The sequence below is a fragment of the Aquarana catesbeiana genome, linkage group LG12, assembly GCF_042186555.1.
Source record: "Aquarana catesbeiana isolate 2022-GZ linkage group LG12, ASM4218655v1, whole genome shotgun sequence".
Classification (NCBI taxonomy): Eukaryota; Metazoa; Chordata; class Amphibia; order Anura; family Ranidae; genus Aquarana; species Aquarana catesbeiana.
Window position 1 is genome coordinate 230,952,932 of NC_133335.1, and position 16,563 is coordinate 230,969,494.

Below are 16,563 nucleotides of genomic sequence, written 5' to 3' on the forward strand. Positions count from 1 at the left end.
GGTTTGGGTTAGTGTTATAGGGAGGATTAGTGGAAGTGTTGGGGTTAGTGGTAGGGAAAATGAGTGGAAGGGTTGGGGTTAGTGGAAGGGTTGGAGTTAGTTTTAGGGTGGGTTAGTGGAAGGGTCGGGGTAAGTGTTCGTGGAAGGGTTGGGGTTAGTGTTAGGGAGGGTTAGTGGAAGGGTTGGGGTTAGTGTTAGGGACAGTTAGTGGAAGGGTTAGTGGATGGGTTGAGGTTAGTGGAAGGGTTGGAGTTAGTGTTAGGGAAGATTAGTGGAAGGGTTGGGGTTCCTGTTAGGGAGGGTTAGTGGAAGGGTTGGGGTTAGTTTTCGTGGAAGGGTTGGGGTTAGTGGAAGGGTTGGGGTTAGTGTTGGGGAGGGTTAGTGGAAGGGTTGGGGTTAGTGTTAGGGACGGTTAGTGGAAGGGTTAATGGATGGGTTGAGGTTAGTGGAAGGGTTGGAGTTAGTGGAAGGGTTGGGGTTGGTGTTAGGGTTATAGGGAGGGTTAGTGGAAGGGTTGGGGTTAGTGTTAGGGAAGATTAGTGGAAGGGTTGGGGTTCCTGTTAGGGAGGGTTAGTGGAAGGGTTGGGGTTAATGTTAGGGTTACAGGAAGGGTTACTATGACGGAGACTGTAGACATGGGGTATGCTCTCTGCACTACCAGCACTTCGCTCCCAGTGCTGAAGACCTTTCGACTTTAAAAATAGTCCATTACAGGGATCTATGCACTGTATTTTTTTTTAATAAATCCAGATAACGTGACTGCACTTTTCCCTGGCGATTCTTAAAGCTCGGAAACCACAATATAGGCATCCATTAAACTCCTGAGTCCTGCGTATGCCGCCGATATGAACTACTCTTGCTACAGTAAAACAGTGTATTGTATACGGGACCCAGGAGTGCCTCAGTAATTGCACTATTTATGGACTGCATTGTACATTTCATTTGCTGGCGCTCCAGCCCTCTCTACCGCCTGCCGTTCTGCGCTGCACCACTGACACCTAGTGGCTGAGGGCGGAAGTGTGGGATTCATGCCAATCTTACTCACTTGTCCTTGTAATGTAATAATAAGATTCAACAATCCGCCTAATGCAGCTAATCTGTTACTGTGAGTCAGGGAGAGCAGCAGAGCTTGCACAGCACGCATCTCCTATAAACCGCTGTCTGGAAGGGGGAACGTTTAACAGATTTTGTTTATACAGTCCAGAAGCCCTGCATTATGTGTCTGCTGTGTTATGGATAGGCAGCGCAGACAATAAATGCAGGATCATGAACACAAAGCGCCGCACAATAAAGTCACCCTTGGAACGCACCCGGAAGATGCAACCTTTCCGCAAGTTAGATTTTTCATGACTGTGAACTTTTAAAAGGTCCGCTCTTTCCAAAATAAAATTCAGAATGGGACTACGGGCAAGACTTTAAAAATGACACAATGGCATTAAAACAGCAGTTTTTGTATTTCTAAGTCCCCCCTCCCCCCTTCCTCAGTAACTTAGATGTATCACCTGGGATCCTGCCCATAGATCTGGTATTTTCCTATTTACCTGTACCGGGCCAAGCTGGCCAACAAAGTTGACAGTTACAAGGCTTGGACCAAACAATAAAAAGAATGCTGGGGTGCTTTGCAACGGTCAGATTTTTTTTTTTTTTTTCAGACTGTTCAAAAGAAAAAAATAAACTGTTACTTTAACTGCTTAAAATGCATTAGGTAAAGTTAAACTTTAAAGGAGAACTCCGGGAAAGATAAAATATGTTTTTAATATCTGCTGGTGCAAAAGTAGTTAAAGTGATTGTAAAAACCCCTAGTGACTGGCCTCTGGTGATACACAGAGATGAAACAAATCCTCCTACATAAGTTGTACCTGTTTATCTGTGGCAATTTCTCCTCTACGGTCGTTCAAATTCCAGAATTTATACAGCTTTTCTGAGCAAAGCAAGGGGGGCGGGGAGCTGAGGTTACACACTGCAGAGCTCAGTGAGGGAAGCTCTGAGAGCTGATTGGAGGGAAGAGGCACACCCCCTTCACACAGCACACAGGAACAGAGCTGAGGCTGTCAATCACGTGTCAGAAGTGATTCATGCAGATAGCAGAGGAAGGAGGCAGCAGACAGAAATGACACTTAGTGCTCTGGATTGAGACAAGTACACACTATAGAGGGAAATGCTTTGTTCATATTTCATGTGGAGGAGGACGGCAGATGGGAAGGCGGCGATCCCCGCAAGCACACCAATGATCCCCCCCGGGAGACGAACGGCGGACGGGAAGGCGGCAAGCACAAAGCACACCAATGACCCCCCTGGGCATTAGACAGATGAGAAGGCGGCGGCGTGGACTAACCTTAACATAGGAGGCAGGGGAAATGAAGAGCTGGGCCATTCTCATCTCCGTTCATGGCTAGGCTGAACAGGAAGTGTGTTCTGAAACACGATTGGCCAGTGTGTCCTGAGACACGATTGGGAGTCCCAAGACTCCCTGGACAATCGGATCTAAGGAGCTGATTTCTGATTGGCCGGGAGGTAGAGCTCTGCGCCCCCGAGCCCACCCTTTTTTTTTTTTTTTTAAAGACAATTGGAGCCTCAGGCTCTAATCATGTACTTAAAAAAAAGCAAAAAAAAAAACCCATTGGAATCCATGCGTCCGACGCCCTGTATGTAGTTTAGGGGTCGGGTGCATGGATTAGGGGGGCGGCGCCCCATATGGACGGGCCGCCATTGGTGCATAGACTTAAATTAGGGTTGCCACCTTTTCTTCAAGCCAAACCTGAACACTTTAGCTGGCTGGGACACCTTTGGGTGCCCCAAAGAGAGTAGTAATGTGGCGCGAACAGCGTGCTGTGGCAGACAGTGGGTGTGGCCAAAATGATTTTGCTGACATCATCACCCCCACACACACACACACACACACACACACACTGATGCCGAACCTGCCCGCAGACATCCTGCAGCTCCCAGAGGGCAACAGATTTGTGTGCGACTATCTTGGTTACTCGGGGGGGCACAGCCCGGTCTGAATAATAGGTCAGTCCGCTTCAAAACCCGGACTGTCCGGGTGAATCCCAGACAGGTGGCTACCCTAACTAAAATATATCTGAGGATAGGTCCGCTTACATACCTTGAGATTGACTCTCCTTTAGATTCCACCGGTATGGCAAACGAGGTCGCCCCCCCCTATGGAAATGTTGCATTGGGCCTCATTTACTTACACCATTGGGCTTTACTGTGTTGTAACCTGCTGGGTCTTAAACCATAAAACTGCTAAAACAGTCCAGTTCAGAGCAGTCTGTAAAATTCCAGATGGAAAAATAACAGTGGCAGCCGGAGGTTTGGGCTGAATTTATAGTGAAGTGGAGGAAAGAATGCAGCTTTGTGCTTTAAGTGGCCGGAGCAAAGCTTTCACCGAGCCGGGTCACATTCCTTCCAGGCAACAGATGGAGATGTATGAAGAGGATACAATAGAAACAAATTGTAACATAGTAACAGCAGAAAAAAAAAAAATCATTAATGCGGTTATTAGGATGATGGCGGTTTACTCGGTCCAGGTGAACTCTGCAACCTGAAGAGTCATTGCAGACCAGAGGAGACGTACCGGGTCCAGGCGTCTTTTATTGAGGGGTTCAAACCGGCTTTGGGAGAGTTCCCCTACAACACGACCCCCAACATCTCTCCGAATGTATCATTGGACTTCACCTAACACTTTTACTGCCAGAGCAGTTTTTGCGTTTCTTGCGCTTGTTTAAAAAAAATAATTTTAGGCTTGAAGATTAGTTAAACCCCCTTAAAAAATTCTATATCATAAAGCAGATCTTCGCCTACGCCCACCTCCCCTTACCCACGTGGTGCATATTTCAGATACTCGCCCACCCAGAGGATCCAGCGTTGTCCTGCTGAGATCTTATCTTCTGCCACCGCTCTCTGTCCCGCACCTCCAAGTTGTTTGTGATGTCATCAAGAGGCCCACCAGGCTAGGGTTGCCACCCTTTCTTCAAGCCAAACCCGAACACTTTAGCGGTCTGGGACACCTTTGGGTGCCCCAAGGAGAGTAGTAAGGAGAGTAGTAATGCGATGCACGTGCAGCAGCGAACAGTGGGTTTGGTCAAATTGCTCTTGCTGACATCATCGCCCTGCCCCCCCAGTGATGCCGAACCTGCCCCCAGACAGACGCCTGCAGTTCCCGGACAGCAGCAGATTTTTGTGCGACTATCTTGGTCACTTGGGGAGCTACAACCTGGTCTGAATAATGTGTTCGGGATTTCAGTCCACCTGAAACCCAGACACGATTCAAAACCTGGACTGTACGGGTGAGTCCTGGACAGGTGGCAACCCTTCCACCAGCTCTTTCCAGATCAGCTGGCACACCCTCTCCTCCTATCTGAATGAATACCTCCTGAGGTATGTGATGTGCATATCTCAGGAGGCATGGCAAGCACTATGCTCATCATTCGCCTAGGCAAGTGACCTACATGAAGGGCGGGACCAGTGGCGGCTGGTGCTTAATTTTTTTTTTTTGGGGGGGTGGCAAACAAACCTGGCCCCCTCACTCCCCACACCGATCACCCACCAGGTCACCCGCCAGCGAGCTCCGCACCTACCCCATCCAGGTCCTGGCAGTCACTTTCGCTCCTGGCCAGTCCGGTCTTAGGACTCCCGCCCAATCAGGTCTTAGGACTCCCAGCCAATCAGGTCTTAGGACTGATTGGTGGTCACTTGTCCTCTTGGCTAATCGGGTCTTAGGACTCCCGCCCAATCGGCTCTTAGGACTCCCGCCCAATCGGCTCTTAGGACTCCCGCCCAATCGGGTCTTAGGACCCCCACCCAATCGGGGTCTTAGGACTCCCGCCCAGTCGGGGTCTTAGGACTCCTGCCCAGTCGGGGTCTTAGGACTCCTGCCCAATTGGGTCTTAGGACTCCCGCCTAATCGGGTCTTGGGACTCCCGCCTAATTGGGTTTTAGGACTCCCAGCCAATTGGGTCTCAAGACCCACTTCTTGATTGGCCGGGAGGAGAAGCAGTAAGACATTAGCAAATATTAATTTGCTAATGTCACACAAGTGGGTGGGCTCTGCGCCCTGAGCCCACCCTTTTTGAAGCCAATTAGAGCCTCAGGCTCTATTCATGTGCTTAAAAAAAAAAACAACTTTGAAATCCATACGTCCAGCGCCCTGCATGTAGATTAGGGGGGCGGCGCCCCTTATAAGCGTCCACCACTGGGCGGGACTGCACATTTTCATGTAGAGGAGGGGTGGATTGAAGGGAAGATCTGCTTTAAAAACTGGAGACCCCAGAGAATAAAATGGCAGTAGTTGCAATTTTTTATGTCACACTATATTTTTGTGTCACACTATATTAGCCGACCAATTTATCAAGCTCAGATTATCAGCAAACAATTACTAAAGTTTTACTAAAGTTAATTTTAAGACACACAAATGCCAGTTTACCCCAAAATGGGTAAAATATAAAAGACGGAGTTGCACCGAGTAAATAGATACCCAACATGACAAGCCTTAAAGTATAACTAATTTTGAATACTATGGAGATGGATTTGATCCCCTGTCATATTTTCAGTGCCTTCTGTGGCCCCGTTAGGGAGATTCACTCTCTCCTGTCAGCCAGTGGGATGGACTCTCAACGTGACAGTTGTCAGAGAACCAATCACAATGGTCACATGATAGAAAAGCCGCAAGGCCTCCTCCACATTAAAGCCCACTTAAAGAGCTGCCAGGAGGCATGTAAAGGAATTAGGCTGCATTCACATTATTGCATCACCAAAGTCGCATGATTTCCAGTGTGAATTTGATGCGACTTTTGGCGCGGTTTTGATCAAACTTTATATTTTATGAATCAAACTCGCACCAAAGTAGTGCAGGCACCTTTTCAGGCACCTTTTCAAAGTCGCTTTAAGTTGCACCAATTTGTCCAGGGTGCCATTGAAAAGAATAGGGGTGCGGCTTTGATGTCCAAAGTCGAACGACAAATTGCACAGATATGAATTAGACAAGTGCACTGCCAAAAAATATGTTCGTTTTCGTGTCATTCGTTTTTTTTGGGGGGGGGGGGGTTCCGTTTTCGGGTCATTCGTTATGATCAAATTCATTATTTCGAAAATCCGAAAATAATAAAGAAAATTTGAAAGAACGAAAGTTTGAAAATTCTGAAAATTTGAACATCCAAAATAATAACTATTAAATTTATAGGTATTGAAATTTCCTTTCAAATTTGGCTGTTAGTGAACGTAACGAATACAAATTTATTCGAAGTCATGAATTATCCGAAATAACGAATGCTGCATCTAAACGAATGGAATGTAACAAGTTTTTTATTATTATCATTATTTATTATTTATTATTATTCATTTGTTACGTTTTATTCGTTTAGATGCGGCATTCGTTATTTTGGGTAATTCGTAACCGATAAATACGTATTCGTTACGTTCACTAACAGCCAAATTTGAAAGGAAATTCCAATACCTTATTTAATAGCAATTTAATAGTTAGTAATAGTTATTATTAGTTAGTTTTAGATTTTCAAATTTTTGGGTTTGCTAATTTTTGGATTTTCGTTCTTCTTTTCGGATTTTCGTACTTTTTTTCGGATTTTCTAATTTACGAACTTCAGAATTTTCGAATCTTCATACTTTTGAATTTACAAATTTTAGAATTTCCGAATTTTAGAACTTTCGGAAAAATTCATTAAACGGGTTTTCTTTAATTCGAATATTTCAGAGTTACCGAATTTGTCGAATTTCGTCAGAAAACGAATTCAGAACGGAATGACTTGCACATGTCTAGTATGAATGCAGCCTCAATGGAGGTCACAAAACGGATTAGCAAGTGTTCATAAAACTTGCCATTTTTATTTTTTTTTAGCTAACTTAATATAGCAAAAGGGAAGTGTTTGGACCTCTGTTGGGTCTTTTTGATGTATGGCTTTGTTGGGGAGATTTCTTTTCACTTTGTGTCCAAAAAACAAAGCGGGAAATGAGAAGTAACTCGCCAAAGTGATGGAAATCCCATCTGAAGAAGTGTCCCGATATGAAAGATTTTCCCTCTGTACTTGTTCTGATGATAACTGTACAGGTTTAGATTTCCCCTCACTTCCTTCCCAGTGTGGAAGACAATAAAATGTGCAGTTAACAAGTCTTGTTCTCCCTTGTCTCCTCCACAGCTGATCACCTGGGATCCGGCTCAGGAGGACGACGTCTCTGTGGTCATTGTGCGGCCCAACTTCCAAGACAGCACCCATGTAGGCTTCATATCCGGCCTGAAGAAATTTCACAGCTATCTGACCTCCGTCCTGTGCTTCACCACCCCGGGAGATGGACCCCGCAGTCCTCCGCAGCTTGTCTGGACTCATGAAGATGGTATGGCTCTTGTGTTTGATCAATTTTTACTATCATTTTATACTGCTCTTCAATTTCCACCCCACTCTGGGACACGTTGCACACTGAAGGTAAACGAGCTTTGGATATTATGTGTCAGAAATCTTAGGCCAATTTTCTCCAAAGTGGTGGTGGGCTGATCAGTGATGAAGCATATCTTCTCTGAAGGCGGTACACAGCAAATTCCAGGTTTGTACAGAAGAGGGAGGGGGTTGAACATCCTAATATAGGCTACCAGGGACATGTCCAAGGCCCAGGTCACAATATGATGCATCAAAACTGCACGCAGTTTGGAGCTGCATGTGCTAGAGTTGCATCATCCTGGCCCCAGCCAATCAGGATGGCTGAAGGCTCTGAACCCAGGAATAGACCAAGTTGCACCACACAGATTAGATATGTATCAAGTCCTCTCTAGGCTTATTCTTGTATGGTAAACTGGATTCCCAGCACCAGAAAACCAGTGCGGGCTTATGCTTGCGCTCATATGCATGCGTATTGCACACACGCTCATGTACCTAAGCGAAGAGGCAATGGTAGACATACTATTCCAGTTACTCACAAGGTATGACATCTGCTAGTTTCTCCTGCTCCAGTTGTGTCCTCTCTCTCCCGTCCCCGCTCACCTTATGCTACAGCATTCCCATGTTGCACACCATGTGTGGTGGTGTCTGCTAGTTGCTCCGCTCTTGTGGCATTGGACACACTTTTTTTCGGCTGGAGCGGAGCAAATAGTAGACGGCACACGTGGTGTGCAACATGGGAGCGCTGTAGCGGAAGGTCTGGCAAAGGATCAGCAGAGCTGGGGGACCAGAGCAGGAGAAACTACCCTGTTTCCCCGAAAATAAGACCTAGCGTGATTGTCGGTGATGGCTGCAATATAAGCCCTACCCCCCAAAGAAGCCCTAGTTAAAGTCCTTGTAGGTCTTATTTTCAGGGTAGGGCTTATTTTCAGGGAAACAGGGTAGGGCTTATTTGGGGGGTAAGGCTTATATTGCAGCCATCACCGACAATCACGCTAGGTCTTATTTTGGGGGAAACAGGGTAGCATTTTCACATGTGGTGCGCAGCTTGGGAGCAATATAGCGGAAGGTGAGCGGGTACCGGAGAGAGAGAACTGAATGGCAAAGGATCAGCAGAGCTGGTGGACCAGAGTGGGAGAAACAAGCAATGTCACACATGGTGCACAGCTTGGGAGAAATATAGTGGTAGGTGAGTGGGAACCGGAGAGAGAGAACTGAGTAGCAAAGGATCAGCAGAGCTGGGGGACCAGAGCGGGAGGAACTAGCAATGCCACATGTAATACACAGTGTGGGAGCAATATAGCGGGAAGTGAGCGTGGACTAGAGAGAGAGGAGGATCAACAAACCAGAGGATCAGCAGAGCTGGGGGACCAGAGCGGAAGGAACTAGCAATGTCACATGTGGTATGCAGTGTGGGAGCAATATAGCAGGAGGTGAGCGGGGACCAGAGGGAGAGGAGTGGGGGACCAGAGCGGGAGGAACTAGCAATGTCACATGTGGTACGCAGTGTGGGATAAATATAGCGGGAGGTGAGCGGGGACCAGACAGAGAGGAGGATCAGCAAACCAGAGGATCAGCAGAGCTGGGGGTTACTACTGAGCGGGGGATCAGCAGAGCTGGAGGTACTACTGAGGAGGGGGATCTGCTGAACAAGGGTATTAATAGGCTGTGGACTTGCTGAACAGGGGCACCAAAAATCTGAGGATCTGCTCAGTGGGGGTACTATGGAGCCTGAGGTTCTACTGGGCCCCTTTAAAACAAATAGAAAATCAACACACACACAGGGCATTTGCCAAGCTTCAAAAACACATAAAAAAAAGCATATTGACGCGGTAGGCATTTTAATGTGTGGAAGAAGTTTGCAGATTTGAAGGTCACTTCTGATTTGTATTTTTGTTTTGGGTTAGTACCTTGGAGAACTTAACTCCTTGAAGGCCAGGAAAAAACAATTTTTAGAAGGCGGGGGTCAACAATGACAGGCAAGAGCTATTAACTTTTTAGGTTTGCATTTTCACCCCCTGAATTAAAGAATTACACTGAACTACATCAACTTAAGTGGCATTGAATCTTTGAACCCCTCCTGTGTGATTTCAGTACCTGGCCCTGTCCGGAGTCTTGGATTTGATGACATTCTGGACACCTCCTTAAGAGTGACCTGGCAAGAACCTGCTGAGAAGAATGGTCTCCTGGCAGGTAGGTTCCTGAATATCTTAGACGAGCCACCTTATCTACATGGACCCAAAAAATAACCTTTGTGAATAAATAGATGTGTCATACCCTTTTCAAGTTTGTTTTGCAGTCCTGTGTCCAATTGTGGAGATTTTCTTTCAATTCTCATCCCAAAATCACAACAGGAAGTTAGAATAAATCTCTCCATTATGTTGCTGGAACGGGTATCCCCATTAAGACATCTTCCCTTCACTCCAGTAGCAAAAACCTTTTGGGGGTTCCCATCACTTTCTCATTGACAATGGTACCAGTATGAACAAAGAGTGGGAATCGCCAGTAACATCATTAAAAACCAGAGTATCTAACCCTTGCACCATCCATTCAGCACTAAAAAAAGGTGTTGGCTATAGATGGTCTTTATAAGAGTCAAATATCTTTATAGATGGTCTACATACATGTTTCCATTTTTTAGCGTTACAACATAATGCAACTTGTTTTGGTTAAAGAAATCCTGTTATGCAAAACCTTTCCAGTGAAGGCTTACCTTTAGAAGTATAAATACTTACCTTTCCTTATGCCCAGTGCTACCAAACACCACTAAGATCCTGTAAAGTCAACCCCTGAGGTCCACAGGGAAGCCAACACTTCTGGGAGTGTCAATCTCTTGGGGTTCCCTGAAGCTCTTCCTGGTTCCACCTGGTGACTAGCTTTCTCTAGATCAGTGGTCTCCAAACTGCTGCCCGGGGTCTGGATGCGGCCCTTAGCTTGCCTTTGTCTGGTCCTTAGGACACTATTCCTCCAACTGATACCAATGATGGGGCACTATTCTTCCCACCAACACCAATGATGAGGCACTATTCCTTTGACACCCATAAATGGGGAATATTCCTCCCACTGACAGCAACAGTGAGGCACTATTCCTTCCACTGACACTAGTGATGGGGCACTATTCCTCCAACTGACACTAATGATGGGGCACTTTTCCCCCAACTGACACCAATGATAGGGCACTATTCCTCCAACTGACACTAATGATGGGGCATTATTCCTCCCCACTGACACCAATGATGGGACACTGTTCTTCTCACTGACACCAATGATGGGACACTATTCTTCCCACTGACACCAATGATAGGACACTATTCCTCCCATTAATACCAATGATGGAGCATTACTCCTCCCATTGATACGAGTGATGGGGCACCATTCCTCCCACAGAAACCAGCACTAGGGCACCATTCCTCCCACTGACACCATTGATGGGGCATTATTCCTCTCCCTACCAAAAGTGAATATAAAAAATATTCCTCCCACTGACAGCAACAATGGGGCACCATTCCTTCCACTGACACTAATGATGCAACACTATTCCTCCCACTGATACCGATGATGGGACACTATTCCTCCCACTGACACCAATGATGGGACACTATTATTCCCATTAATACCAATGATGGGGCATTACTCCTCCCATTGATACCAGCGATGATGCACTATTCCTCTCACAGAAACCAGGAATGGGGCACTATTCCTCCCACTGACACCATTGATGGGGCATTATTCTTCTCCCTACCAAAAGTGAAATACTATTTACTCCCACTAACTCTGGGGCATTTTCTACTCCCACTGGCCACAGTCTGGCCTCCCTGGCCTCTGGAGGACAATAAACTGGCCCTTTGTTTAGAAAGTTTGGAGACTTCTGCTCTAGATTCCCAACATCTTCTACACTGAGGTGTAGATTTCCAGGAGGAGCCAGTGAGAGCTTGATGTAAGTTCTTGCCCCTTTTTGCACATCTTTAAATAAAATTTACTGCTAACCTGATATTGTATAGGCACAGTGGAGATTTTTTTTCTTGATGTTTGTGAAGGTTATCATTCATCCAGGCCATGGTAAATCTAATCAACATTCGACCGGACTTGTTTTATATTGTTGAAGGCATTTTGTAGCTTCTCCAAACCACTTCTTCAGTTCTAATGAGTGTCTTCAACATACTGCAAAAATTCTAATTTCATCATTTTTATTTTGGATGTCTGTGAAGGTTCTCATGTATCCCGGCCATGGTATATCTAGTAGTAGTTGGTCACATTCAATTAGACTTGTTCTGTAATGTTGGAATATGTTTCGTAGCTTCTCCAAGCCACTTCTTCAGTTCTAATGGGTGTCCACAACATACCCCAGAAATTATATATTTATCATTTTTAATTTCTATATCTGTGAAGTTTCTTATGTATTCCAGTCATGGTATATCTAGTAGTAGTTGGTCATGCTGGACTGTAATGTTGGAAGATGTTTTGTAGCTTTTCCGGTCCACTTCTTCAGTTTTAATGTGTGTCCACAACATACCCCAGAAATGATAAATTCATCATTTTTAATTTCTATATCTGTGAAGGCTCTCATGTATTCCAGCCATGATATATCTAGTAGTAGTTGGTCATACTGGACTGTAATGTTGGAAGATGTTTTGTAGCTTCCCCGGTCCACTTCTTGAGTTCTAATTAGTGTCCTCAACATACCTTAGATTTTATATATTTATAATGTTTTAATTTAGATGTCTGTGAAGGTTCTTATTCACCCAGACCATGGTATATCTAATAGTAATTGGTCGCATTCAACTGGACTTTTTTCATAATGTTGAGGACGCTTTGCAGCTTCTCCAAGCCACTTCTTCTGTTGCAATGAGTGTTCAGAACATACCCCAGAATTTATATATTTATATGTATCCAGGTCATAGTAGGTCTAGCAGTAGTTGGTCACATTCAGATGGACTTGTTCTGTAACGTTGAAGACATTCCATAGCTTCTGCAAGCCACTTCCTCAGTTCCAATGAGTATGCGGAACGTACCCCAACTTTTATATATTTATATTTTTAATCTGGATGCTGTTCTCTTTTTGTTTTATAGGATAATACAGAAATCGTCTTTTCCCTCTATAGTTTTTAAACTTAAAGTCCAGCTGTCATCCTTATGAGTTCCCCCCACCTCGAAGGGCCATGTCATCGTTAATAAGTGCTGCCCTTTAAGTTAGCCTGTCTTGCTTTTAGAAATTCATAAACTGTCTCTAAAAACCAGCGTCGGGCAATAAAACCATAATTGAAAGAGTTCATTTTTGCACCGAGCAGAGGCAATTAGACAAATGATTTAAAGTTTTTAAGGCATCTCTGGAAATGTCAGGTCCACTTTACCTAAAGTTCATTCGGAGAATCCCTGAGCTCCGTGCGATATATTGATGTCTCTATATATACGAGGTAACAATACCTGACGCTCGCCGGAATTCATTTTGCTCAAATTGCTTTTTTCCTTTTTTGTCCCCAGGCCGAACATGATTAGCATAACTGTGATTGGAATCTTATAACAAATATTGCAGATTAGGATCTTTCATCTAGCGTCTTCTGTTAACTGCTTCATTCTTGCTCAGATCATGTAAATTTTGCCATAGGCATACTAGGGTGCCTGGAAGTGTATGTCTGTCGGCGAGATGTGACATAATCATTTACGCTTGGCTCACCCAATGATGAATGATTATGAGAAAAAGCATAGGCAAATATCTTGTGGTGCCTCCCAATCCCCATCGAACACTCACACTTGCACAAAATCTATAACACCAATCACATACCTGACAAGAAGCCTTCAAAGGTGTCCAATGACTAGTTGAACCAGTTAGAGAGGTTTCCCCATAGTAGAAAGAAGCTTGGTCAAAATTTATGGACTCCTGACCATCACACCTACTACTATGACTTTGATGGTCATCTCATTTCAAACCCATGGGCATCAGTATGGAATTGCCTCTCTGTGTTTGCGGCTATAACATCTTCCACTCTTCTGGGAAGGCTTTCCACAAGATTTTGGAGGGTGTCTGTGGGAAGTGCCCATTTGTAAGGTCAAGTACTGAAGATGGATAAGAAGACCTGGCTCACACTTTTATGCCTCATATTGGGCGCAAAAAAAAAACTCTTGCATTTGGCGCTTAAATTTATCTCAAAGGTGTTCAATAGGGTTAAGGACAGGACTGTTAATGCAGCTAGCTTTGTGAACAATCATGCTGGAATTGAAAGGGACCTTTCCAAGACTGTTGCCATAAGGCTGAATATGCAGGGGAAGGCTAGAACCCCTATGATCCAAAAGAACATTTGTGAGGTCTTGGATGGGAATCTGTGTTCCAATTCATCCCAAAGGTGTTCAGTAGGGATGAGGTCAGGACACTCAAGTTCCTCCACACCAAACTAGTCAATTCATGTCTTTACGGTGCTGGTTCAAACTGTTCAACCCATATCTTTATGGAACTGGTTCAAACTGGTCAACCAATGTCTTTATGGAGCTAGTTCAAACTGACCAACCCGTGTTTTTATTGAGCTGGTCCAAACTGATTAACCTATGTTTTTATGGAGCTGCTTCAAACTGATCAACCCATGTTTTTATGGAGCTGGTTCAAACTGGTCAACCCATGTCTTTATAGAGCTAGTCCAAACTGGTCAACCCATGTTTTTATGGAGCTGGTACAAACTGTTTAACCCATGTCTTTATGGCGCTAGTTCAAACTGGTCAACCCATGTCTTTATGGAGCTAGTTCAAACTGGTCAACCCATGTCTTTATGGAGCTAGCTTTGTATACAGGGGCAGAGTCATGGTGGAACAGAAAAGGGTTTATACCAAACTGTTACCACAAAGATAGTAGGGCACAATTGTCTACAGCATCTCTGTATGATGCAATAATAATAGGACCCTTCACTGGAGACACTTGAACTCCATCATTTGAAGAGGTGTCTACATACTTTAGATAGGTCTGATAGATGTTCACACATTTTTGGCCTTAAAGTTTACAGTATACAGGGACAAATTTTATAGTTTCCCTTCTTGTTTGGATGAATATTAATTAATTCAGTTGCCATTGAGAAGTTTGAAAGACCTTTCATGAAATTATCATGGTTCCCACCCCTGTACTGCCCAGTTGTCCTAAAAGATCATGAAAAGCTGTATTTCTCCATTGTCTATTGAGAGACTCAGACTTCCTAATTGTGAAGGCATGGGTTATGTTGCCATCTACAGGAGGAATGGATACTAGGCACAAAAAAAAGTAGGCTAGCCCTAGAGGCTATAACACCTCACACAAAACCATGCTCAGTTTTGTTTAGTGTCCTTTGCAGGATGGAGATCTCTTCAGCCTTGCTGTGTTTAGGACTTTGTAAGATTTTCATCAGGTAAAAGCTGTTGATAGAGTCAGATCAAGTCTTGCTATACATAACAGAAATGCCTGAGTTGGCAGTGGATTCACACCCATTGTGGAAAGTGGCATGCGGGGAATGGTAATGGTGTTTTTATGTTTTTTGTGGGTTTTTTTTTTTTTAGGATACAAGATCTCCTGGGAGGAATTTAACCAGACCAACACCAGAGTGACGCATTACCTCCCCAACGTCACCCTGGAGTACCGTGTGACCGGTCTCACCTCTCTCACCACCTACACCATCCAGGTGGCCGGCATGACTTCCAAGGGCCAGGGGGCCGTGGCCTCATCCACAATCTCCTCCGGAGTGCCTCCAGGTCAGTATACCGAAGCAGGTCTCTTAAAAATGGTATCTAATATTTTGTATGGTTATGGAAATTGAAGCAACACCTAGCCCCCTGGTCTTCTTTATTGTATCTTTCCTCTTTATTACAGACACAAAGCAGCATCAGAAACACTACAGGGGACATATTTAAAGCTTACACCTTGTGCCCTTTTTTAAAGATGTGCAAATGTTGTGATAAAATACTTGCTTGCTAATTTTGAATCTGCAGAGGCAAGCATTACATTAAGTTGAATAAATATGGAAGAGAGCAGTGTCCTCCTTGAACTCTAAGCAGTTTAGTTATAATATAAATTGTCGTACATTCGCATTTGTGAATATTCCCCATAATGTGTCTAATATGTTTCTTTCCTATGATCATCAGCTCCATCTAGTGGCCATAATGTGGTATTTTCCCCCAAAAAAACCCTCAATAGGAAAAATACTATAGTATGTAGTGAAGTTTATGTCCCTTGAGCTGCAAATCAAAGCAGACCCACTATGGTGTAGTGCAGGGATATACAATTAGCGGACCTCCAGCTGTTGCAAAACTAGTCCCATCATGCCTCTGCCTCTGCCATGTCATGCTTGTGCCTGTCAGAGTCTTGCTATGCCTCATGGGATTTGTAGTTCTGCAACAGCTGGAGGTCCGTTAATTGCATATCCCTGGTGTAGTGTATGGCAACCTCAGCCTGTGCTCCAACCAGGTCATGCCCCCAACATGTTTCGCTCAGCCCCTTGGAGCTTAAATATATTCTCCATGTTTAAGATGAGAGTAGCGAAGCGAACCACATTGGGGGCGTGTATCCTGGTTGGAGCCTGGGCTGAGTTTGCCATACACTACACCATAGTGGGTCTGCTTCGATGTGCGGCTCAAGGGACATCAACTTCACTATATCCTGACGTCTGTAGCCGGGACAAGCTCCTTCTCCAGCCGGCACTCACAGCGGAGGACATAGGACTAGTACCCCTTCAAAGCCTAATACAATTTTCTTTGGTTCACAAAAACTGAATATAGTCGATAATCGATTATAGGAAATAAACATATATTAGAGCCATTACGGGGATAATTTGCAATGGCTGTGCGAATCCTGTAATATTCGTATCCTTCATTTTTTTTTTTTTTACCAATAGAGGGTGGTAGCCCATAATAGCCAATACATCATAATTTGTGTGCCTGGCTGTCATTGGCTTTAATACTTTTAAGTTACTGGCCAAAGACAAGAATGCCACAAGTGTGGCCGGAGCTCTTAATCTGCCTGCTTGTTTTCGGTCACTGACTCAGAGTATTGAAGACAGGGGATCGGTATGACAGCCAGGAAACTAGCATTTTTTGTAGTGATCACCAGTACCAGCCTTCCTATGACAGGTGTCCTTTAGGCTGTAGTAGTTCATCGTGTGAGGACAATTCAGCTTGGCTGCAGAAATTCGGTCTGTCTGTATCAATGAAGACATTTGCGTGT

The 16,563-nt window shown here is 44.6% G+C and overlaps 1 protein-coding gene across 4 annotated transcripts in view; it reads left to right on the forward strand.

Moving 5' to 3' along the window:
• Positions 1-16,563, forward strand: part of SDK2 (sidekick cell adhesion molecule 2) — an 818,277-nt gene that overhangs the window by 694,934 nt on the left and 106,780 nt on the right. For all 4 annotated transcript variants that reach the window (XM_073606891.1, XM_073606893.1, XM_073606892.1 and 1 more), the window contains exons 19-21: positions 7,158-7,353; positions 9,486-9,584; positions 14,904-15,095. In XM_073606891.1, coding sequence (XP_073462992.1) covers positions 7,158-7,353; positions 9,486-9,584; positions 14,904-15,095 — 487 coding nt within the window. The remainder of the gene's footprint in view (positions 1-7,157; positions 7,354-9,485; positions 9,585-14,903; positions 15,096-16,563) is intronic.